The sequence below is a fragment of the Ambystoma mexicanum genome, chromosome 5p, assembly GCF_040938575.1.
Source record: "Ambystoma mexicanum isolate Mex_15411 chromosome 5p, UKY_AmexF1_1, whole genome shotgun sequence".
Lineage (NCBI taxonomy): Eukaryota > Metazoa > Chordata > Amphibia > Caudata > Ambystomatidae > Ambystoma > Ambystoma mexicanum.
In genome coordinates, this window is record NC_090930.1 from 652190003 (window position 1) to 652216459 (window position 26457).

The 26457-nt window shown below is 48.3% G+C and overlaps 1 protein-coding gene across 2 annotated transcripts in view; it reads left to right on the plus strand.

The window, feature by feature from the left end:
* Positions 1-26457, plus strand: part of CSTF2 (cleavage stimulation factor subunit 2) — a 557664-nt gene that overhangs the window by 411825 nt on the left and 119382 nt on the right. The window contains exon 11 of one of the 2 annotated variants that reach the window (XM_069613003.1): positions 6529-6674. In XM_069613003.1, the coding sequence (XP_069469104.1) occupies positions 6529-6674 (146 nt within the window). The remainder of the gene's footprint in view (positions 1-6528; positions 6675-26457) is intronic. The other variant, XM_069613004.1, reaches the window with a different exon arrangement.

The window sequence follows — 26457 nt, forward strand, 5'->3', positions numbered from 1 at the left end:
CCCCTCCCTCCAGCCTCTCCGGCCCCCCCACCCAAGCACCAAACACAACCCTGCCTGCAGATGTAAACTGTATCCTTTTTAACGCGCGATCTGTAGCTAAAAACAGACACTGCATCTTTGACTTCCTCACCTCTGTCAAACCGGACCTAGTTTTCATCACTGAAACCTGGTTCTCTGATGACTTCGGCCCAATCGCTAATGAAGCCTTTCCACCCGACTATTGCCTCATCCCACTGAACCGTCCGTCCAGAGGAGGGGGGATAGCATTCGTCTTCAAATCTCACTTCCGTGCCACAATCATGGACAACCAAACCTCCATTCCATCCTGTGAATCGCTCCTCGTTAAACTATCCCTCTCCCCGTCGCTCTCACACAGCTTCCTAATAAACTACAGGCCTCCTGGCTACGATAGACATTTCGCAAACAACCTTTGTGACTCCATCGCCTCCCTCCAAATCAATCATCCCAACCTCACCCTCCTTGGAGACTTCAACATATGGCTCGACAACCCCACCAACCCTATGACCCACGCCCTGGTTGACGGTCTAGATGCAATTAACCTCCAACCCCACATAAACGGCCCGACTCACTTTAAAGGACACACTCTCGATGCCATCTTTAGCTCCAATACCCTGATTCACCTAAAGCCCCCCACCCCTATCATCTGGTCCGATCATTTTATTCTCTCGTTCACCATCCACTCTCCCAGCCCCCTTCCCATACGCACATCTGAGCCTCCGAACCTACGCAAGTGCTGGAAAAAACTAAAAATCACCCCAGACCTAGCCGAGGCACTCCTCCAGTCTCGACCACCTACCTACCGTCCCCACAACCATCTAACGCCTGAAGCCTTTGACTCATGGCTCAATGCATCGCTGACACGACTCACTCCCCTGTGCAAACCATCATCCCGCCTTGGCCCTTTTCCCAGATGGTTCACTCCTGAGTTAAAAACCACTAAACGGCATTACAAATACCTTGAACGCAATTGGCGGAAAGAGAAAACCCAAGAGAGCAAGACCACCTTGGCCCGACAATTGTATCAGTACAAGGCCGAAATCCGGAAAGCAAAAAAAGCCCACTACAACACCCGAATCCTAAACTCCAAAAACCCAAGCAAAGAACTCCACAAAATCATCTCAGAATTCACCAATCCAGCTTGTAACACAACCATCCCGACCCCGTCACAATCACAGTGTGATTCACTCTCCCTCCACTTTTACACCACGGCTATTGAAAGGACTAAAACTCTAAACACCAAATTGGCTCTCCTACAACCAACTGACACTCCGCCGCCCGCACCGGCCAGCCCCTCACCTGCGACCTCAACGCAACCAACGTTCGAATCCTTTAGTCCATTATCACCAGAGCAATTTCTCAAACTTCTATCTGCCCGCAAATCATCTGGATCGCCACTAAACCCTTGCCCAGCCAAAACTCTTAAAGGAATTTTTGCCTCCACCTGCGCAGGGGAGCACGCAAGATCTATCATAAACGACTCCCTCTCCTCCGGTATATTTCCCGAGACATTCAAAATGGTATACGTCAAACCTCTAATAAAAAAATCTTCGCTCGACCCTAACGACGTCAAAAACTACCGCCCAATCTCAAACACCAGGTTCCTTGCCAAACTCATTGACCGAACCGTCTACTCCCAACTAAATGCCTTTGTCGAAGCCAATAACCTCCTAGACCCTGCTCAATCAGGTTTCGTCACGGAACCGAAACCACCCTAACGTCGATCTGGGACGACCTCAAAATGACAGCAGACGCCGCAGGATGCGCAGCACTAATCCTCCTTGACCTATCCGCTGCCTTTGACACGATCAATCACTCAATCCTCCTAGACCGCCTCCACTCCCTAGGAATCCGTGGAACCGCTCTTAAATGGATAGCCTCTTTCCTCAAAGACGGGCACCAAATAACTACACTCTCCAGCTTTACCTCCCAAGCTCGACCAGTCGACACGGGAGTCCCTCAAGGAGCATGTCTATCTGCCCTGCTGTTCAATCTCTACCTGATCACCCTCCCGCCAATAATTCGCTCACACAACATCATATGTTACAACTACGCCGACGACACCCAACTAATCTTAAAATTCCTGAACTCGAAACCCAACTCCCGACCCGACCTGGCAGCCTGCCTCCTTAACATTGACCGCTGGATGACCCAAAGCCACCTCCTGCTAAACCCCGCCAAAACAGAAATCATGGTGTGCGGCAACTCCGATCTTCTTCCGCACCCTCTTCCCTGGCCAACCGCCATGGGCAACTCACCGACACCCTCCAACACAGTGAAAAATCTTGGTTGCACCCTAGACTCCGGCCTAACACTCTCGCGCCAAGTCAATAATGTCTCAAAGTCCTGCCACTACCACCTTAAAACCCTCAGGCGCATCTTTCCATACCTCTCATTTCCGAACAGAGTCTCTGCCGTCCAATCAATCGTTATATCCAGACTGGACTACGGAAACCCCCTATGCCTCGGAATCCATGCCTACCAGCTGAATAAACTCCAAAGAGCACAAAACGCGCAGCCAAAATGCTGCTTGAGCTAGGTCCAACGTATCCCCAGCCCTCAAGACACTGCACTGGCTTCCAGTAGCCCGTAGGGTGGCTTTCAAAACCTTATGCCTCACCCATCGAGCACTGCATAAAACTGGACCTCAATATCTTCAAGAAAAACTAATACCATATCATCCCTCTCGCACCCTAAGATCAAGCTCAGCCGGCCTCCTAACTATTCCTAAGACAAACTCAATCAGGATAGGCGGAATATCATTCTCAGCCCAAGCTCCAACCCTGTGGAACTCGCTCCCACCCCACATCCGCCCAACTGAGGACTTAACGTCCTTCCGCAAACTACTGAAAACCTGGCTCTTCTCCTAAAACCAACCGGCTTCCAAACTAGCACCATCACACCGACCTATTGAGGGGAAGAGTGTCGAGGGCGGATGAGTGTCGAGGGCGGATGGGGGTCGAGGGCGGATGGGGGTCGAGGGCGGATGGGGGTCGAGGGCGGATGGGGGTCGAGGGCGGATGGGGGTCGAGGGCGGATGGGGGTCGAGGGCGGATGGGTGTCGAGGGCGGCCGGGTGTCGAGCGGCCGGGTTGTGGCGAGAGGACGTGTTGTGGCGAGAGGACGTGTTGTGGCGAGAGGACGTGTTGTGGCGAGAGGACGTGTTGTGGCGAGAGGACGTGTTGTGGCGAGAGGACGTGTTGTGGCGAGAGGACGGGTGGAGGGCCGACGAATGTGCAGAACGGACGAATCGCTTAACTGCATGAAGTCCATATTATACCTAGAATGCATGGATCCTTTAAAAGATCATACCTCATATCACACCCCACGCTTACTCTCTCCTTACACCACCACCCAACTAGAACACAGAGATACTATGACACCATTCGGTATAACTGTTCTCATATCAACATCTGACGCCGCTCACTCCACATCACTCTATGTAATCACTGCTGGTCTCGCACCCCCAGCCAGGCGTTCTCCTCAGGCCTTACGCTGCCACTCTCGGTCTGGATAATTCCTGCCAGATTCGAACACATACTCCTGACCTCTCAGCCACCACACCTACCGCTATGAAGCAGCTTCCACAGGAATTTTCGCACCAGCTGCACACATACCAGATGCGCACTCGCACCTATTGGACCCTCTCTCCTCCCTCTACTGACAAGAACTTCGGTTCCCAAGGGCGTTCAACCTACCAGCGCCTTCAGACCATACCAATGGTATATAAGGCGCTATATAAGTGCAAAATAACATAACATAACAGTATTCAAAGCCCTTCATGCGTTTGAACCCCATTTAACAAACCTATCAGTGCAGACAGCACTACAGCAATGTTTTCTATCCACAAACAGGGGGGGTAAACGTTCGCCAAATCTGTCCAGACTTGCTTAAAAAAATCTGGAGATGGGCACTCAGACGGAAAATATTCCTGTCATCACACATGTTCCAGGGGAACTCAACGTTATAGCAGACTTGTTGAGCAGAGATCCCCTACCAGAGGAACACGAGTGGCGTCTACACGAAGGAGTCTTAGAACACCTCTCCTCTATGGGGTTTCCCAACTATAGACTTATTCGCCACAAGTGAAAACCGCCAGTGCCCAGAATTCGCGTCCAGGTTTCCCCAGCAGGGTCCAATGGGAATGCCCTATGGATGTGCTGGTCAGGGAAATTAGCTTACGCTTCCCCGCCCCCTCGTGCCCCCAACTCCTCTCATGAGGAAGGCGGTGGACAAGTTACACAAAGAACTGGTGACTCTTATCCTAGTTGCTCCTATGTGGGCAATACAATCATGGTATCCTCATCTGCGCAAACTGGCGATGTGCGATCCCATCAAACTCATGTGGCAGTACAACCTAGTCACCCGGCATGAGGGACTAACAGTGCACCCAAAGCCGCACTCAGTGAACTTTCCAGCCTGGCTCCTGAGGTCAGAGTTCGGCCATCTCAATCTACCTCGGAGATGCATGGGTATCTTGAAAGAATCAAGAACATACTAGGCACTGTTACTTTGACAAATGGAGAAGATTCATAATTTTGTGCCAGACTAATCAGATCAACCCCAGCCTATGCACAAGTCTAGTCTCAAACACCTGACTTATAAGACTGCCTTCTTAGTGGCTATCACTTCCATAAGAAAGGTTAGTGAAATCCAAGCATTGTCAGTGCAGGATCCTTTATTTGTTGTACACAAGCATAAGCTGGTTTTACGTACGCGCCCTAGGTTCACACCTAAACTCATCTCCAAATTTCATGTACACCAGTCAGTTGAGCTACTGGCTTTCTTCCAGGAGGCCCAATAGCTCTACTGAGGTGAAATACTACACACTGGATGTGAGGAGAGCGATCCTCTACTACGTAGATGAGACCAGACCGCTAAGAAAAACGGATCAATTGTTTGTCTCTATAGTGCCAGGCAGAGAAGGTGATCGCATCTCCGAGAACTCTATCTCTAGTTGGATAGTCGGATGTATCCAACTGTGCTATTCCCTATCAGATAAAACACTGCCTTTTACGCCCAGGGCTCACTCCACGAGAGGTACTGGGGCCACTCTGGCATTCATTGCAAATGTTCCCTTAGACAGTATTTGCAAGGCAGCTACGTGGAGCTCTGTTCATACTTTAACTCAGCAGTACTGCACTGACACCCATTCTAAGACAGATACACGTGTGTCAAGCGGTTCTAAGAGATTTATTTGCTCATGAACCATCTCACAACCCACCTCCTTCTTCCACTGCTCTCTAATCTATGCACAGCTTGTGATCTAAGCAGATGCCACAAACCTCAGAAGGGATGCATTACTCACCGTAATCATATTTCTGATGCTTGTATCTGCTTAGATTCACATGCGACCCACCCATTCTCCCCTCAGAGAGGTGCATGGATGCTTGTGAGCTTTTCTGATACGGATGTGCTTGGATACAACTGTACTCACGCTACACCTCATGCTACCTCATGTCAGAAAAATAACAATCTGAGGGACCTCCATGCATGAGGGATCATGGGTACAGTGGACGTAACACTACGGATGGTATTACTGGCACGCCCTGTTGACGTTCCTTTTTCGAGTTTTGAAAACGACTGTAATACTCTGCAGCTTCCACTAGATGTCGGCCTATGTACAGCATGTGAATCTAAGCCGATACATTACTCACCGTAATCGTATTTCTGATGCTTGTATCATATATATGGCAAACAGATATCTAGGATCGCTAAAAATAATATAAACATTCAGAGACCTGTATTTCACCCACTGTGAAGTCAGTCTCTTGATCCAATAGAAAACCCCAATTAACAAATACAGTAAACGCTCCAACAAATCGAGAGTGATCTTTGAAATATACCGGGAAGTGCATTTGCAACACACTTTTCAATTGCATGGTATTTTCCCCTTACTATGTGGGCGCAACTATGTTTGTCTTCATATTTGTCCTCTCTCTCCCATGTTTAAATAACTGCCAAATTGAAATAATCAGTAATGTTTGATATGTTTTATAATGTTATATTATGTATTTAGCATACACATGTATTGTTGAAATATCAATTTTAAATGCGGAATTTGGCACTTTTAGAAATGGCCGCATGCATAAACAGAATGTTCCCAATCTAACATATAAGTGGCTACAATACAGAAACGGCAAAAAAGGACCACAATGGTACATGCTGCTGACATAAACTCAGTCTTCTGTCTCTTATCAGCACACCAGACAAAGCACGTGTAGGGTGAAACGTGTTGTTGCTGTTCTTTGTGTTTCTTTGCTGCTGCCCTCCATGTCCGCATGATTTTTTTTTAAATGAAGGACTTCTTATGGATTCAATTTAAATTTTATGAGTTTTTTGCCTGAGTGCCGCTACATCCAGGACTGTCGCACAGAAGTCCCACACCAGTTGAACTCTACAAATTCTTACCCAACGTGGTTAAAAACATCATGATTCACTATGAAGAAGTTTGTGATTACTCTAGACATTTAATGAACTGCTTTTCTTAAGTTTATCTTTTCCTCAACAGGTGGAAGAGATCCCAGAGCTATGGAGCCCAGAGGGATGGATTCCAGGGTCCCTGTTCCTGCCTCCAGAGGACCAATGCCTGTTAGTATGCCGGGTCCTGGATCACTAAGCATGGGCGGTGGTGGTGCCCCACAAGGAGCTAGACCAGTAATTATATTTTTCTGTGTTTACTAATCCTTTTTCAATAAAATGAAGCAAAGTCCTAACATTTTCAAATTTTCCTTGACTGGTTTGCTGTCTTCCCATGAGCAGTCTTAATCCAAGTATTAATTTGAAAAATCCTGAGCGATGGCTCTGGCATGAGTACCCAATATTTTTGCTTGTCTTTCATAGATTACTCACCCAGGGTGTTAGGACAGTTTTTCTGAAGCCTAAGGGCTTAGTAAAACCATTCAACTGAGGCTTATTATAAGGCGGTAACCACCTGAATTCAGGGTAGCGTCGACAGAGCTCATGAATATTCCCCGTCGTCAGGCTGGGAATCCACGGCAAAGAAAATAAAATCAATTTCAGATTAATTTCTGAACTGTCTTTCTCCTAACAACCAATCACTGAGCTCTGGGTCATACTGCCCCAGCCAATGACTACCCTGTACTTAAGCCCCACCCCCATTTGGCATCCATCTTCAGATTTTTGCAGCATGTTCAAGTGTTGGGAGTCCCTTGTTCTTAGCGGTCAAGATTTTTTCTGCTTTTTGGGAGAGTTTTACTCTATTTTTCGGTCAATCGAGCACCTGTACTCCATCGACCAACCTTCGATTAACAGGGACCCGTTTTTGGATTTTTTAAGACCGTATTTCGTAGAGTTTCTTCGTGGAGGCTTCCAGAAGATTCTTCAAGGCCTACACAACGTGGATCATGGCAGACGAGAAGGAATCCCCCCTCTTTTCAAGCTTTGTACCGACTGCGGACTGCAGAATGTTTATATGGACGATAAACCTTCCTAATGCCTCTACTGCATGTACCCGACGCACAAGGAGGAAGATTGTGCGTTTTGCTGTGAGGTCTCGACTCGCATGATGGATCGTCGTAGACGGCTGAAGGAATGGCTACAGGCAAAGTCCTCTGCAATGGGTGGGGTCCCAGGAGCATGCCTCTCCTGGATCCGGGCTTCTAAGTCCTTTGAGGGCGCCCCTCCCGCGGAATCCCAACAAAAGGCCAAGCACTGCGAGTCTACTGCCACTGGGAGCGCCATTGCGGCGGGCTCCTTGGCTGTCGGGGCATGTCCGTCTCCTGCAACTTCAGTCAGCTCTTAGGATCGTCATCTTAGAGGAAGTCGGACCATCCGGGCAAACTCAAGGTGGCCCCAGAGGCGGCCAAGGAGGAGGCCAAGACCAAACTGCCAGAGAAGGCCAAGGGGGACCGAGGATCTGGCCCTTCCCCCTAAGGAGAAGGCCAAGCGGGACAAGGCTTCTGGAAGGACCAAGAAGCACGACAAGGGACCGGTCCTGACTGTGAAGGCACAGATACACCTGGCGAAGGCCCTGCCTTCCATCGAGGTTGTGGTGGTGGCGTCCCTCTCCAAGGCCTTCGAGGTGGACCCACAAGGTGCACCCCCGAAGGCAAGAGTGTCCATCCCGGCCAGGAGGGAGTCTTCTTTCCAGCCCATAGAAAAGACGCCAGAAAAGAAAATGCTGGTCATCTCCCCTCTGGATGTGAAGGGAGGGGGGTGCAGAGGTCCTCCAGGGCACGGGTATCTTCTCGGAGGAGGAGCTCATCTACCTTCAGACCATCCAGGAGGAGGAGAACGTCGGGATCAGGCCTTATGACGATGGTGCCGATGAAAGCGATGACGACAAGGATACCGTCGAGGAAGGCGACTGTTAGGGAGAATTCTCAGAAATCTGCCAACTTTGCTGGATTTTGAGGACTTGATTTTTTTAACCTGGAAAGAGTGAGACCCTTTTCCCCACTCATGTATTTTAATGTGATTTTTGAACTGTCTTTCTTTTGGTTGTGGAGTCTGACAAACTCCATAGGCATCATCTTTTACATTGTGGCACACAACACTTTTAGTATAGTGACACAGGGAAGTCTCTTAGATTTCCCCAAGGTTTAAATACCTTCTCTGGGATAAACTACTGTTTCCCAGAGCAGTAAAGTCAAATTGACTATCCTTACATCTGTAACTTTCTAGACCCAGCACACACTATCTTACAACAGGGTGCTGGAGGGGTTATCTAGTATCTCCTGTGTCCATCTTCTCATGTAACATTTTTATGTTACCCTCTCCTCACTGAATAGCTGGTGGCAGTGGTACTCATTTTAACTACTGTGGTGTGCATTTACCGCGGGCACCATTCGGAGCTGCAGTAATGCACCCAAAGGTGCCTTTTTTGTCAAAATGGCCCTGGTCGTCTTTTTTTCGCCATTTTTTTGTGGAAAGGTCCTTCTTGAGATTTACTCTGCGTGCCAATCCAGGTTTGGTCCCTTTGTTCATTTTGTCTTTGGTGGGGTTCATGAGTGAAGCCTGCCTCTGGCTCCAAGATGTCTGGGGTCGGCAGGAAGTCAGGGAGGTGCCCGAAACTCCCTGTGCTTAGTCTCCTAGGAGACCCGAATGCACTCTGTGATGATTGGCCGGCTGACTGTCCATCAAGGACAGCCGCCCTGCTGGGTGACTGACAGCTAGGATGGAATGAAAGGGAGAGAACTGTATAAAAGGTGAGTCTTTTGGCTTGGAAGGCAGAGTTGAACACTGGACGAAGGAACCGAAGAAGAACTTTAAGAGGACGCCTACTGCAACTCCTGGACCGTTGGTTTGCCCGGTGAAGTCCTGCTGCTGTGCTGAAACGCCAAGTTCCCATCGACGGAGAAGCCCCTGCAAGGACAACTTCTCCCCTTGAGTTGGTGGGACCAATCAACTCCAAAGTAAGCCACCTGGACATACATCTCAGAGCTGGTTGAATTTCCACAGAGTTGCTGCTGGAAACCTTAGAGCCAGGGAGCGGATGACCATTTTGTGTGCGTTGCTTGTAAGTTGGGAAAGAGCTCCAGGAAGATCCTCCGGACTCCCAGGAAGCAGGACTGACCGGGCCTGAGCCCCCTCAACAGAGTGCGGGGCCTCAGAAGCAAGGAAAGTCCATCTCGACAGCCAGGAACTGAGGTGTTGCTATTTGCGGTAGACGCCAGGAGCTGAAACACTAAACAGCCACTGCAAGGGAAGTTTGCCAGTTGCAAGTTTTGACCGTCCCAGAGCAGTGCAGGAGTCCCCTCTTGCTCCCACGACTGAGGCCTAGGAACAGTGAGATCAGCAGAGCTGCACAGGAGTCACCTGCTGCATTTTTTCTTCATTTTAAAGCTACTGTACAAAGTCTAAGAGAACTTACCTCTTGCTATAGAGTTGCTTATTCTACTACTCGCAAGTGGCCCGGATCAGGAGTAGAGCAACCACTCTAAACTAGAATCCTAGCCACTTAACAAACCGATATAAAACAGTGTGATTATTTCCCATTGCCTCTCGTTCCCACACCCTCAAGAAATACGGTACTCATCTGACCTGCTGGCCGTGGACCTCTCCCCCACTATACAGGCCTCTCAAATCTAGCAGGGACATTGTTCCAAAATTGCATTGTATGATATTCAGATTGCATTGATAGGCGCCTCTCCCACTATACAGGTCTCTCAAATTTAGCAGGGGCTCTGTTCCCAAATTGCATTGTATGATATTCAGATTGCATCGATAGGTCTCTCTCCCATACAGGCCTCTCAAATTTAGCAGGGGTTCTGTTCCCAAAATTTGCATTGTAAGGATTACAATACTCAATAGAGTCCCCCCCTACCATACGGGACTCTAGAACATAGTCTTAGTCTCAAGCACAAACTTAGCCTTAACCACCTTAACCTACTCCTAGTGGGGACCAGACCGTTGAACCGCCCTCACCTTTTCCGAGAGACCTACATAGACAGCACTGAACTTTGAACTACACCCCGACAACTGTACACCCAGCACCTTGACCACCCTGCCGACCCCGGACCCCCCCCCCCCTGGACAACTCTCCGAGGATACACAAACCAACCCTCCTGAACAGACAGCACAAAAAAGCACCCAAACCTACCAACACAAAGAAACTCCAGTACTGCCATCACAAGACACCACAGACAACCACTCAACCGGCACCTCCGCACAGAGCACCACAATGCCCCGGACCAGGAAGGGACGTCAAGAAAGGGCACAAGACAAAGCCGCACAGGACACAGACGCACAAATCCAACCTACTACCAAAGCAACCGAAAATAGAGGAAAAACAGCACCAAAAACCAAAACGACCAGAACAATCTTCCAAAGGGAAAAATCCTTATATCTCACCTTACCTTGCAACAACCCCTGAACCAGGATACCCCAACGAGACAGACATCAAGACACACAAAGAACAGCCTGAGACAACCAGGAAAAAGATGGGAGCACCCAAGAAGAGTGTGGATTAACTCTGACCCCATCATCCCATACATCACAAGGACACCCCCAATCACCCACGCCACACCAGATCTAACATCCAACAACCCAAACATCAACCTAACTGACCAATTTAATGAAGAAGCCTTCATGGACCTTCACCTAACCGGCATAAATGGTTAACCATCGCTATTGAACAGCCAAGCTGTCAATCTAGCAGACCGCATCAATGAAGATGCAGCCGTCGCTGATGCTTATCCGCCACCCTACAATGAAGAAGCAGCCTTCGCTGATCCTCATCCGCCCCCAATCGACTGCAATAACGATGCACCGCAACCAAACCACAAACCAAAACAAGGAACAAAACCACACCAAAAAGATCCACTGCATCCTCATCAATGCAAGGTCACTGTCCAAACATGCGACCGAAATATACGATCTGCTCTGTGACGGAGGGATCGGCATCCTGTTTGTAACAGAAACATGGCTAGACGACAACTACAAGATCACCCTCAACAACTGCCTGCCTGAATACTTCAAATGCGTCCAAGCAAATAGAAAAACCAAAAGAAGGGGCTGGGGGGGCTGGCAAACATTCACAAGGAACACCTGGATATCAAATTGGAAGACCCACTAAACATCGATAAATGCGAATCCCTAATCATACGTCTAACAGTAAGCCCCAAAACAAACCTGAAATTCATACTAATATATAGACCACCACCCTACGATGCAACCTTTGTAGACGCCTTCACAGAAGCAATCACCGTCCTAGCCATCAAACACAATAACTTGATAGTCCTCAGAGATTTCAACATCTGGTTTGAAGAAGAAACCACGACCATTCAAAAATCGCTATCCAGCCAACTTGTAGCAATGAATCTGCAACAACTAGTCAAAGGAGCAACCCACTCGGCAAGGCATACACTTGACGCAATCTTCGCGAACAAACTACTCCTCACCACGGCACCCCCAATTCAAATACCCTGGAGCGACCATCTCATCATCCCCTTTGTAATCAAAATGACCTTCCCAACAGTCAGTCAACCGGACAAATTACTGAACACCATGAAAAGAAATTGGAGAACCATCAAAAACTCCATGGAAGAAGAGGACCTGGACAAAAAAGTAGCCCTGCTGCATTCCTGGGTTATAACTACTATAGACATCGCCAAAGAAAAACCCTTCACTACTTCTCATAAACAGGCAATGGTAAAATGGTTCACCCCACTACTTAGCACCATGAAAAGGAAAAACTGAAGACTAGAACTTGATTGGAGAAAAAAAACGACGATGCAAACAAACTGAAATTCCTACAACACAACCGCGCATACAAAAAGGAAATACAAAAAGCAAAGAGGAAACACTACGACAACCGAATCTTCAAAGCACTAAACACCCAAAAGGAACTCTTCAAAATCATAAACATAATCAAAAACCCTCTGGGATGTAACACACCAACTCCGTCCACGAAACTATGCAATGACCGTGCACACCACTTCAAAAACAAAATCACCAGCATCCAACAAACCATACAAAGCAGACCGCCTGATTTGCCCATAATCCCCACGTACACCCAGGAGGAACACCCAAACAAACTACGAGGATTTCCAGAAATATCAGTGCAGACATTCGTCAAACTGGTGAATGAAAGCAATAACTCGGGGTCTCCTGAAGACCCCTGCCCACCAGATATATACAAATCGATTCTTAAACAAGGAACACCCTGGAATATCACAGGAATGTCCTCAACCTTTCCATCACAACTGGGAAAGTGCCACAAGCCTTCAAAACTGCATACATCGGGCCACTACTCAAAGATGCAGCAGGAAATGTAGAGGACCTCTCCAACTACAGACCCACCGCCAACATCCCGTACACAACCAAACTGCTCGAAACGTACATATCCAAAACGACCCAAGACTTCATAGAAGAGCACGACCTACTAGACCAGGCACAAGTTGGCTTCAGATCAATGAGAGGAACGGAATCGGCTCTACTCTCAATATGGGACGATCTAAAAATAAACGCAGACTCGGACAACAGCACTTCCTTGATACTCCTAGACATATCAGCAGCTTTCGACACAGTTAACCACGACACCCTCATAATGAGATTAGAAGGACTGGGAATAACAGACACTGCCTTAATATGCATCAAATCTTTCCTAACAAACAGAACGGAAACTGTATGGATGAAACCCTTCAAATCTAGCCCGAGAGATTCCACCTGTGGAGTACCACAAGGATCCTCCTTCTCCCCGCTTTTATTCAACGTCTACCTGTATCTACTTATCAGAATCATCAAAAGCCATGGCCTCACCTGCTACAACTATGCCGACGATACACAAATCTTCAAAATACAAAACAACCTGTAAATACACAACGCTAGAAAACTGCCTCCGACTTATTCCTCTGGATGAACTCCAACTGCCTCAAAATCAACCCAGGCAAAACAGAAATAATGATAGTCACAAAAAATGGAGGAGAAAACCACTTCATCCCTTGGCCAAGGGAACTCGTGGACAACCCCAGCACCCTGAACGATTGTAAAAAAAAAAAAAACCTGGGGGGCCTGATGGACAATAATCTCATGCTAGAGCCACAAGTAAACGCCCTTCTCAAGAAAAGCTCCTTCCTCCTGCGAGCGGCAAAGAGGATCCTACCATTCCTATTGTTCACCAATAAAACCACCATCATCGCCTCAATCATGTCCCGCGTAGACTACGCCAACAGCCTATACTTGGGCATGCCGGAACGACTTTAGAAATAAAAAAGAAGGCTTTCAAAACGCGGCAGACAGATTGCTTCTGAAACTACCCCGAAGAGAACACATCACACCAGCGCTGAAAACACTACTTTGGCTACCAATAAAACAACAAATAAAATTAAAAACAATGTTCATTACGCACAGAGCGGTACACAACGAAGGTGCTGAGTTCCTGAGAGACGAACTGCGTCTACATCAACCAACAAGAACGCTCAAATCAAGCATTGACATTCCCCTGGAACCGAAACCCTACAACAAAAAGCTTGGAGGATCCTCCTTCTCCCACCGAGCCCCGAAAACCTGGAACAACCATCCAAAGTACATACGTAACACAAGAAACCACCTACTATTCAGGAAACTACTCAAAACCTGGCTCTTCACGTCATAACTAGAAAGACCAGCCACAGGGGCACGCACACAACTAAAACATCGATGAACGTAGAGAGAGACCCAGATCCACACCAAGCAATCAATGGGAAAAACACTCAGGAAAATATCCCATGACATACTAAACGACTAACCGGGAGACAACCACAGTACGACCAAAGACCCTATACATAGCAAAACAAAGACAGAAACACTAGGACGAATCATCAAGAGGACCACGACCTTAAACTATAGCCATTCCAAACAGACCTAAGGACAAAAGATGGAGAGGGAAAGGAGACACCACACCACAAGCCCCAATCCAGCGAGTGAGACACAGAATGTTTCATCATTGCACACTGTCCACCTACTACACAGTGGGAAGCACAATGCCCCATCACATAAACTACAACTAAACAGCCCCAAGGATGTTCACCCCACAGAAACTAAAAACCCGACGGAAAGACAGTCATGACAGGAGGAAACGAACGACTGAATACACAGGCACACCAAGACGGAAGCACTAGAACGCCACATCAACACCACTCCGACCCTGAACCATTCAAACCTCAACTGACCAGTGTCACACTAGATAACAAGAAAATAGATATTACCAACCCAGTCCCACACCTGAAAAAAAAGTTTCAGACGCACCTATCAATCCAAGCAATACTCAATATGATACAGCGGGGTCAGCGCAGCACTAACAAAGCGAGTCGGCCCACGAGGAACTGGCATCAACTCAACCCATAGGTATACAACTCTAACGGAACCATAAGTACCAGAATCAGGATACAGACCCCACTAACTCAACCCTCAATCGTCTTCATACTTAAGCCACACAACCATCTCTCTCCCAGCAATCTGCACGCACTTTACCACACCGCATCAACAACACATAAACATCACCTACAGCACTCGAGGTCTTGCCCGATCCGATACTAGTACAAAAGCCCAGCACTCGGTGTATACCGAGCTGAAGCTGCCAACAGCACATCCCGTCTCCCACTCTCCTGCTCCCCTCCTCCTGACTAACCCTACCCATCCTTCCTGTTTACAGATCCGCCAGAGCGCCTGGGGACCAATTCCTTTGGTGACGGTGCGCTATAGAAGTACCTTTAACATAAGTCTAACAGCTTGTGGCCATACATTGATTCATCTTTTTCTTCAAAGACTTCTGAAACATTGTGCAGACTTTTCTACTTACCTGCAAAGAAGTGTGTCAGCCCATATAGACTCTTGCCTATTGACTTTGGCTTAGCCTGTTTTAACTGAATGGCTGTTATTGGGAGATCTTAAAGTATTTGCCTGCTTAAGAAATATTTGTGGTATCTTGTTTGCTCTAATAATCTTTCCCTTTTGACTTGCTCTTAACTAATTCTGAATGCCATCAGTAATACATTAATGTCAACCGCTCCCTAGCAATTGAAGTCACCTGTGGGTGTAGGTCTCTGCTGTATGCCATCCCAAATGGGTATTTACTGATTCTGAACTTAAGAGCGTGTATAATTTTCAAGTATATTTGTGTGGTGTTTTACAGTGCTGCCTTCTAAAGAAGGCTTACATTAACTGACTGGTAAATAAATTGACAATTGTTTTACCAAGAAACCCTGTGTGTAAGTGTTTGCTTGAATACTTGTCACTGTGAACCTCTGTGTAACTCCCCTACAACTCGCATTGATCCTTCTTGCGATAAGCCTGGCTACTAGTCTGCACTACCAACCTGTGTAGTACAGACTTATACCAAAGGTTGGGTTGTTATTGCCAGGAGGTCAGGGTTGTTGTAGTGCACCCTAGGGTACTGCATACATTCGTGCCTAACAGTGACGGAGAGCCGCAGGGCGATGAGGGCCTGGACTCTCTGCCTGCGCCTCAGCTTCCTATTCAACCTCCGCCTCAGCTAGAGACCTCTGTGGCCATTCTCTCTGCACTGCATACTCTGAGATGCAGACAAGGATGTCTATTGCGGCGGCCAGGAAGAGGAAGAGGCAACCCCTGCCTCCTCACAACCCTCTGCCCCACCACCACCCGCTGAGGGATGAGCTGGACCCCAAAATGGCGACGACAGGCACGGGTGACGCTGGTGGGGTTGGGGACCTCCCATCACCTCCTCCCAGATCCTCCCTGCCGGACGAGATAGGCTTGTTTCAAGTGATGATCGACAGAGCTTCGGAGCTCTTTCAGCTCACTCCAGAGGAGGACGAGGGCTTCCTGTAGCAGTGCCGCGAGGCAAAGATGAAGACCATCCTTGCGCTTGGATGACATTTGGGACGATGGCCTGTCTCTCATGAATAACCCTTCTACGGCCCTGGCAAAGAGGTACCGCCTTGCGAAGAAGTACAGGGTGCAGGACTCTGCGCCCAAGTGCTTGCGGGCCCAACCATCACCGGACTCTGTAGTCTTGGCAGTGGCTAAGAAGTAGTCGGGTGCTTCTTCCTCAGCAGCATCCACGCCACCGGACAGCGAGGGGGGGGCGGAGACGTTAGATGCCATGGGACGACTGGTTATCTGCTCTGCGGTGAGGACCATCAAGGCTGCCAACGCCCTCGCTATAGTGGCGCTACGACCGAGAGCTGTGGTTCAAGATCACTCCCATTCTGGACTTCTTCCCAGACGACAAGAGGTCGGAGGCGTTGGAAAATCTGTAAGAAAGCGAGGTTGTGTCAGACCACGCCTTCACGGTGGCCATGGACATCGCCGGCATGGGTTTCTGTCAGATGGGCAACAGCGTTTGCCTTTGTCGTGGCTGGCTCAGGGCCACCAACTTTCGACAGCACGTCCAGATGAGGGTTTTGGACATGCCCTTTGATGGAGACAATCTGTTCGGGAAGGCTGTAGATGAGTCTCTACAGGTCATCAAGGTGGACACAGCACGTGCCATGGGCACGCTACAGCAGCGACAGCTGATCTTTCTGGTCTCAGGAGGCAAGTCTCCCCGTTCTGCAAAGGGTTACGGTGGGAATTCCTCTTCGTACCGCCAACCCTCCCGCTCCTCGGCCCAGGAGACCAACAGGGTCTGTTCCAAGGCTTTCGGAGAAGGATGTGGTCGTTGCCAAGTACCCCAAGGCGGCCTGTCTATGTCCAAGCAGGAATGAACCAGCCGTGACGTCAGGCACCCACCCGTGCACCCCAGTGGGAGGCCGGCTGGCGAACTTCGTCAGCGTCTGGAAAACCATCTCCACCGACAGTTGGGTGCTGGACGCTCTCGCCCACAGACACACCCTGGAGTTTCAAGAGAAGTGTCCACAAATATCACTAGGTGCCTGTCAGGACAACCACGTCCCTCTGCTGCCGCTGGAGGTTCGGGCCATGCTGAAGAAAGTGGCGATGGAGCTCGTCTCAAAGCGTTTTGGGGGCTCCGGAGTGTACTCAAGGTACTTCCTCGTGGGAAAGTAGACTGGGGGCTGGAGGCCCATTCTTGACCTCAGATGACTGAACAAATGCATCAAGTCCCAGAAGTTTTGAATGGTCACTCTTCAGCACGTGCTGGGCCAGCTAGAAGAGAGGGACTTTCTGTCGTCGTTGAACCTGGAGGATGTGTACTTCCACATCCCGCAAGTTGCTGCGTTTCATCGTTCAAGGGAAGCATTACCAGTTCAAGGCTCTTCCCTTCGGATTGAAGTCAGTGCCAAGGGTCTTAACCAAGTGCCTGGCGCCGACGCATCTGCGACTGCAAGGGATCCATTTCTACCCTTATTTGGATGGCTGGCTCATCCGGGCCAGCTCAAGGAACACCGCCGTCGACCACACAGTGAGGGCCATCCGCCTACTGGGGTTCTCCGAGAAATTATGCCAAGTCCTGCTTAACTCCTTCACAGGATGCGCTGTGCCTGGGATCCTGGCTCAACACAGTGTTGTGCCTGGCATTGCCGCCTGAGGAGAGAGTGGCGGCCATCCTGGGCAAGGTGCAACGGCTGTTTGCTCTGAAGATCGCCACGGTGAGGACCATCAAGTCTCTGCTCGGGATGATGTGCATTTACCTTATCCGGCTCTGCAGGCTACGGATGCGGCCACTGCAGGAGTTCGACGCCTGTTGGATACAAGTGTCCAGAAGCTTCCAGGACAAGATCGCTCTCGACGGAGGGTTCCGTCTGGCAATAAGATGGTGGGGCTTGTGCTCTCATCTGACCAGAGGCGCGGACTTTCAGACACCACTGCATCAGCAGACGGTAACGACGGACGCCTGCTGGAGGGTTGGGGAGCCCACACCAGAAATCTTCACGCCAGAGGCCTGTGGCTGCCGGAGGGAAATACGTTGCACATCGTGCTGGAGCTACGGGTGCTATTTTGGGCCCTCAAATCGTTCCTGCCATCCCTCAAGGGCAAGGTGGTACGGGTCTTCACCGACGATACCACCACAATTTTTTACATCAGAAAGCAGGGGGGTACCAGGCCCCCAGGGCTCTCCAAAGAGGCGCAGGACTTGGGGCACTGGGCCGTCGCCCAGCGGATGTTCCTTATCCCGCTTCATCTGTAAGGAGTAAAGAACGCAGTCGCCGACTCCCTGAGCAGGGAGCTTCGCTCTTGACATGAGTGGGAACTTAGGCAGGACCTAGTGGAGAACATGTTCCTCAAATGGGGCAATCCCCTGATCGACTTGTTTGTGACGGCGACAAACACCACGCGCTGGAGGTTCGCCAGCAGGTTTCCCCAGCAGGTGAGCATGGGAGACGCATTCTCCTTCCCTTGGGAAGGCCTCTTTCTGTATGCGTTCCCTCTGTTGCCGTTGTTGCTTCGAGTCATCAATCTACTGTCGGTGCAGGATGATCCTTGTCACACCGGCATGGCCGAGGCAGATCTGGTCCGCGGACCTTGTCAACATGTCGGCCGCACCACCAGTCATGCTGCCAGTGGTTGCAGATCTTCTCGCCTGGGAAGGAGGCACCATTCTTCACCACGACCCAGGGTCTCTGAACCCAAAGGCCTTGTTCCTGCAGCGCTAGAATTTGGTGGCTGCGATCTCTCGGCGGACTGCAAGGAAGTTCTCGCCAAGGCTAGAGCATTGTCTACTTTTGAAATGCTGCGGACTCAAGTGGGAGAGATTTGCTATTTGGTGTTGTTCCCAGAAGATCGACCCACTAAGGTTCAAGGCTCCTTGGGTACTTCCATATTTGCTGTCGTTGGCCAAATTGGGACTGGCTCACGCCTCCAAGGTTCATCTGGCGGCTATCTCCTGCTACACCAGATCCCCAGGACGACCATCCTTGTGGTTGCACCGATTGGCATTCGTCAAGGGACTATTCTGCTCTATCCCGCCGGTGAAGACTCCGGCCCCGGCGTGGGAGCTCGATGTGGTGCTTACTAGGCTCATAGGACCTCTGTGCGAGCCTATGTATTCTGCACACAGGTTTTTGTCGTGGAAAATAGCTTTTCTCGTGGCCATCACTTCTGCACGACGAGTGGGGGAGATCCAGACCCTCTGCTGTAAAACAGCCTTACTTTACTTTCCATGAGACGAGGGTGGTGCTGCGGACGCACCCCTCCTTCATGCCCAAGGTGCCGTCTGACTCATCTAAACAAGCCCTTGGTGTGTTGCCTGTGGCCCCTCCCCCCCGATGCCTTTGTTGCCGGCTGAAAGGTCTTTGCACTTGCTGGATGTGGCTCGAGCGCTGAAGTTTTACGTGGCCCGCACGAAGAGTTTCCAGAAAACTTGTCAAATTTTTGTGAACTTTGGTCCTGTGAATCATGGGAAGGCCCTGTCCAAGGCTTCCATTTCCAGGTGGCTCTCCGGCTGTATCACCCACGGTCACTGGTTGGCAAACCGACCGTTGCCTGGCCGTCCGAGAGCCCACTCTACCAGAGCTATCGCTGCTACAACGGCATTCCTGTCTGGTGTACTCCTGCTGGACATCTGCAGGGCTGCTACGTGGAGGTCTACGCACACTTTCACGAGATTCTTCTGCGTCGACAGGGATTCCAGGGAGGAGTTCAGAGTCGGCCAAGCAGTGCTGCGCAACCTGTTCGCTTGAAGGTGAGCCTGGTGAGAAGGTAAGAGATGCTTATGTCGAGCCTTGCCACTCCCGTGGTTGTGCATGTGTGTACTGCTGTGTATTCTTTATTCATGAGCATATGAATCCATGCCAGACCCGATGCTGGAGAAGGAACAAGTTACTTAACTGTAACTGTTGTTCTCCAGCATGGGTCTGGCATGGATTCACATGCAAACCATCCCTCCTACCCCTCTGCGGCTCTTCTGTTGGTCCTACTGCTACTTTACATGCTACCAAATCTGAAGATGGCTGCCAGAGGAGGGGCTTAGGTAGAGGGTGGTCATTGGCTGGGGGCAGTATGACCCAGAGCTCAGTGATTGGTTGTTAGGAGAAATACAGTTCAGAAAATGAAACTGATTTTTATTTCTTTACGGAGTATTCCCAGGCTGACGACAGGGAACATTCATGAGCATGTGAATCCATGCCAGACCCATGCTGGAGAACAACAGTTTACTGTAAGTAACTTGTTCTAAATTAAACTGTACTACAAATGGTCCAAAGAAACACTGAAAACTATGTATTGGCAAATAAATGGTTTATTTAAATAAAATTAGGCTCAGATAAATCATGTGGGAAATGAGTACTATCACACATCATATAAACAGATTATAGAAAAACACAGCATTATGCTGGAAGGTACACAGACCAAACAAAGCATATAACCCTATTGACGGGTCCAGATCAAATTCCTGCCGGAGTGATGCTAGCCCACCAGACCCCTTAAGCCTGCCTGCCCAACCAACAATCTTTTAGTTAGAACTGTCAAGCTGGCAAACACAAGGGGATAGGGGAATTGGATAAAATGACAAACGCAGGTTTCTTCTATGGCCCTCGTCTCCTGATCTCTCCTTGGTAAAGATTGTTCTGTAGAAGACCTAAAAATGTATCAAAAAACATATTACTCGCTTGTCTACTACCTGCCTATGCTTTCTTGATGACAGGCTTTTGAAAGTTTGAATTGCTGCTGCACTTTAATTCTTAAGTCTTTACTGAAGAATGCTGCTTGGTATTTACAATTGCAACTGCTTCTAGTCTTAATCGAAACTTGACTTTTCTTTTCAGTAAATAAAATGTAACAGATTGAGACAACTGTCTTTTGCCTCAGCAAAAATCTAAAAATTGTATTTTACAACATCTCTTTAAAACTTCAACAAGTTGCACGATTCTGCACTGCTTTGAAAGAATGTTTCATACTAAAAAATGTGACTGAACTCAATTCACTGCTGTAAGCCAGTCGCGTGAAATCCGTTAATGCCACTGATAATCCGCGCAATATCCTCTGAAATAATGTACTTGTTCTGACTGCCTCTTGGACGAGAAACTAGGCACGCTTGCCCATTGTTAGGCAGAAACCTGTGCAGTTCCCTTAGGGACCACTGCAAAAGATTTAGGACTACAGGTGGTTGGCAGTAAACCTAATTGGTAGCAGTCTGTACCACCCAGATATACCTGGTAGCTGTGGCTGAGCAGTCAGACTTCCCTCAAGAAGAGTTAGGCAGTATATAGAGTATACACAATAGGTACAGAGATACAGTAGCACAAGCAAACACTGACCAGAGCTTTGGTGTAAAAGTATATAATTATTTAAAGACACACTTGTAAATTACACTAGCACAAAAAGAGGTAAGTAAATTCAACAGTCACTATTAAGTCTTAGTGAGAAACACCACTTATTTTCAGACAGAGGTGGGCGCTTAACCTAAGATGGCACTCTAATAAGTTATAGAAAAGGAAGGGAAAAGGCAGAGTTATGAAAGCACACAATGTCAATACTTTTCAAAGAACCGCAGTGAGGCAGGTTTGGCAAAGTCTACTGGAGAGCAAGGAAGTTCAAATGCCAGGCCCACTCTTAGAGAGAGCAAGCTAAATGTGTCCAGTATCACACAGTGGGGTTATGCCCAAAGAGTCTTTGTAAATAGTTCACAAAAGATTGAGATCAAGTCAGGAAAAGTTAGTTAACAGGCCCCAGGCTAACCCAGGTTAGAAAGTCGAGGATTTACTGTCACCCCGAACGATCTGTCGCAAGGGAAGCCAGGTGGGACACAGTACCTGAAATGGGAAGAACGCTCCAGCGGGGGCAGTTGTTCCTGGCAGCGGGTGCAAGCCGGTGTTTCGTCCAGAGGAAGAGGAGGTCTCGACGTGGAGGAAAGATGAAGGTCGTTGCACTGCCAGGGAAGAAACCAGCCGCAGAGTTTTCCGGTTACAAGGTACTACCCTTTTCTTTGCGGTACTGGTAAACCGTGGTATTCCGGTTGCCGGGTGCTTGGCACACAGGTGTTCAAATAAACAATCACAGGTGTTCAAATAAACTCATACACTAAAGGTTTTTTGTTAAAATACTTTTTAATTTATTTCACAGTCAGTTATAAAACATTCACTAGAAGGAGGCTGTTATATATCGCACACAAATATACTTCAGGACTATAAACTCTAAGTTTCTGAGGCATTCAGAATACTTTGAAGGAGGAGCAAACAATTATTCTTAGGCAGTGCAAGTATTTAGAGTTCACCAGAAGAGTCAATTCAATAGGCTAGGCCAAAGTCAATAGGATAAAGCAATTGATAGTTCAACGGAAAAAAGTCTCTGCACAAGTTCTTGGGAGTAGTTTGTAGTGAGAAGAATGATACGCTGGGTCACAAGCTGATTAGTCCTGTGAGTTGGGAAAGTTTCAAGCACTTTCACCGCGAGAGTTAAGTACTCGGTCGGGTGCAGCTGATAACTTCTCTTCCTGGCAGTTCCTGCAGATCTCGCTGTTCCTGGGCCTCAGTCGTAGGGACAAGACGGAGGACGTCAGAGGACTCCTGCACTGCACTTGAACAGTCGAAAAAGCTTGGCAAATCTTCAATTCCGGGAGCTGTAAGTCGAGCACACAAACTGGTGTCTCCCCCCCTTGGTTCTACGATTTCCTGCAGCACGCTGAGGGGACTATCCAGGTGGCTTACTGTTGAGTTGATTGGTCCCACCAACTCAAAGGGAGAAGTCATCCTTGCAGGTGCTTCTCTGTTGAGGTGAACTTGGCGATTCGGACCTGCAGCAGGGCTTCACCGGGCAAACCAACAGTCCAGGAGTTGCAGCAGCAGTCCTCTTCAAGCTCCTCTTCGGTTCTTCCGTTCCAGTGGTCCACTCTGCCTTCCAAGCCAAGAGAACTTGCCTTTTATTCAGTTCTCTCCCATTCATTCCAGCCTAGCTGTCACTCACCCAGCAGGGTGGCTGTCCTTGCCGGACAGTCAGCCAGCCAATCACGCCAGAGTGCATTCGGGTCTTTTAGGAGATTAAGCACAGGGAGTTTTGGGCACCTCCCTCACTTGCTGCCCACCCCAGAAACTCTGGCACCAGAGGCGGTCTTCACCCCTGAAGCCCGCCAAAGGCAAAGCAGCAAAGGGACCAAACCTGGTATGGCGCACGGAGACACTCTAGAAGGACCTTTCCAAAACGAAATGGCAAAAAAAGACTGGGTCCTGTTTAAAGAAAGGGGGCTCAGATGCCATCTTGAAAAACATGGCTCCTGCAATTCAACGCTACTGGAGCTACGAATATTTTGCAGTCAGGGAAAATCATAGTAGTTCGTTGTAAAACCACTGCCACCAGCCATTCTGAGAGGAAAAGGTAGCATTTGACTGTTGCATGAGTATCTAGACACAGGGGATACTAAGTAACCCCTCCAGCACTCTATTGTAAAATAGGGTGTGCTGGATCCAGTCAATTTCACTTTACTTACTGTGGGAAACAGTTTATCCCAGAGAAGGTATTTAAACCTTGAACGCCTGGAAAGGCTTCCCTGCGCCACTGCACTGAAGGTGCTGTGTGACACAAATGAAAAGATGATGCCTATGGAGTTTTCTAAAACTCCATAACCAAATGAAACACTAGTGTAAAACACACATCAAAATGCATGAGGGAGTGGGAAAAAAAAATGAAGTCCTCAAAATCCAGTAAAGTTGCTGGGGCTCTCTAAGGTGAAGGGAATTAGCACATTTTGAAAATCCTCCCTAACAGTGGCTGAGCAGCCAGGCTTATCTCAAGAGGGGTCAATGTGAGCTGTAGGGTTGCAACATAGAGATTCAGTGACATATATTCAAATAACACTTCTACACAAGGTTTCTTGATTGAAATCATTATTAATTTAACAGTCAGTTTTAAAATAAGGCTTCTTTAGAAGGGAGCAATATGCAATACTCAAATAATACTTCAACAATGCACTCCTTCAGTTCAATAAAGTAAGTAGATGCCCTTTTGGTATGGCACACCTTTTCCTACACCCTGAGGTGACTTCAATAGTTAGGACACTGTGGACATTAATATATCACTTTTCACTCTTGAATGGTAATATTGAAGTTGTGGCAAAAGAGAAAACGTTGGGGGAGGAAACAATGATTAACACGTTTCTCAAACAGTTAATGCAATGTAGATTAACCCTTTCCCAGCTATACAAATAAGGTATGTGACCTTTTGGAAGGATAGTTAAAACACAGTCAGAGGTAGAAGAGTCTTCAGGGAGCCAGGACAGCCAATGTCAATTGAGCAAAGTCTAGGGGAGCAGAGGCACTTTTGAAGGAAGGTAGGTTAAAGTATTGCACAATGTTAAGAGTTTGTTGTAAAAGAAATCACTCTTGGGCCACAAGCTGGGAGGCTTGTGAAGAGCAAAGATGCAAGCAACTCAAGTGTCAACTGAGAGAAAGCAAGCTGCACACACGAGGTAAGTACCCCTTAGTTCACAGTCCGAAGAAATGGTCCCAGGTGGCTTCTGTTACTGTTGTAGTTCCTGCAGATCCTGTTGTTTCTGGGCCTCAGTCGTGGGGACAAGAGCGAGGACGTCCGGGGACTCATGCACTACGATTTGGAGCTCAGCGGCAGCAATGGGCAAAGTTCAGATCAGCAGCACTTCGATTTCAGCTTCTCGCGTTAGCACCAATGTGGTTCTTGTCCACCTTGTGGACTTTACTTGCTTCTGGGATCCAGCACTCTGTTCAGGTGGCTCAAGCTTGATCAGCCCTGCTTCGAGGGAGTCTGGAGGATCTTGGAGCTCGAGTCTGGCTTAAAAACGATGCACTCAATTCTGGTGTTCCTGTCTCTTGGCACTTGGTTCCTGCAGCTGCAATGGAAGTACAGCCTGCAGAGAGAGCGTTTCCAGTCAAGTTCGTCTTGGGGTCGATTCGTCCCACCAACCGAAGAGGAAAAGTCATCCGTTCCGGGCTTCTCTAGCCGATTATGAAATAGGAGCTTTGGCACTGCAGCAGGGCTTCACTGAGCAAATCAGTTATCCAGGAGGTGCAGCAAGCTTCTCTTAAGTTTCTTTCTTCAGTTCCTTCTTCCAATGCTTGACTCTGCCTTCCTTGCAAAAGACCTCGCCTTTTATGCAAGTCTCTCCCATTCATTCGCACCCTAGCCGTTACTCGCACAGCAGGGTGGCTGTCCTCCTTGGACAGCCAGTCGGCCAATCACCTTTGGGTGTATTCCTGTAACCAAAGAGACTAAGCACATGGCGTTTCGGGCACCTCCTTACTTCCTGCCCTGCCAGACATGCTGGAGCCAGAGGCGGGCTTCACCAGTGAATCCCGCCAAAGACAAAACAAAGGGACCAAACCTGGTTTGGCACGCAGAGTAATTCTCAAGAAGGACCTTTCCAACAAGAAATGGTGAAAAATGATTGGGGCCATTTTGTGAAAATGGGCGCCCGTGGGTGCTATACTGCAGCTGCGAGCGCAGCCCGCGGTAAAAACACACAATGGTAGGAAAAAGTAAACAAATGTTATGCGAGAAGATAGACAAAGGGGATACTAAGTAACTCCTCCAGCACCCTATTGTAAGATAGTGTGTGCTGGGTCTATAAAGATGAAAATGTAAGTAAAGTCAATTTCACTTTACTACTCTTACAAACAGTAGTTATCCAAGAGAAGGAATTTAATCCTTAGCAGAAATCCAAAGGATTTCTCTTTGACACTGAGTGCTGTCACGTTGTAAAAAGATGCTTATGGAGTTTGGCAGACTCCAAAACCAAAAGAAACACAGAAAACACATAGGATTACAAGTACAAAGTCCCAAAATTCTGTAAAAGAGCGGGGGATCTCTAAGGTGGGAGGAATTTAGCACTAAAAATAAACTCTCCCTAACAGACCCAAAGATCCTTTCTACACTTGGGATCTGTAGTGCTCTCAAGCTTAGCTAGAGAAAATTAAAAGGGGAGCTTCTAGGGCAACCCAGTAACAGGCACTTATTGCCAAAATGTTTTCAAAGAGGATAACTTTTAAGACACTATGCAGAGTGTAAATAATTACACCCATAAAGAGTAAGATTCTGTACGTGTGGAAAAAGGTTCCCACACAGAGGTATAAGGAAAAATAATCCACCAGTAAAGCAAGAAGTTCTGGGGTTGACACAGGTTAGGAAGACTTCATTACTATGAAAATCTTGC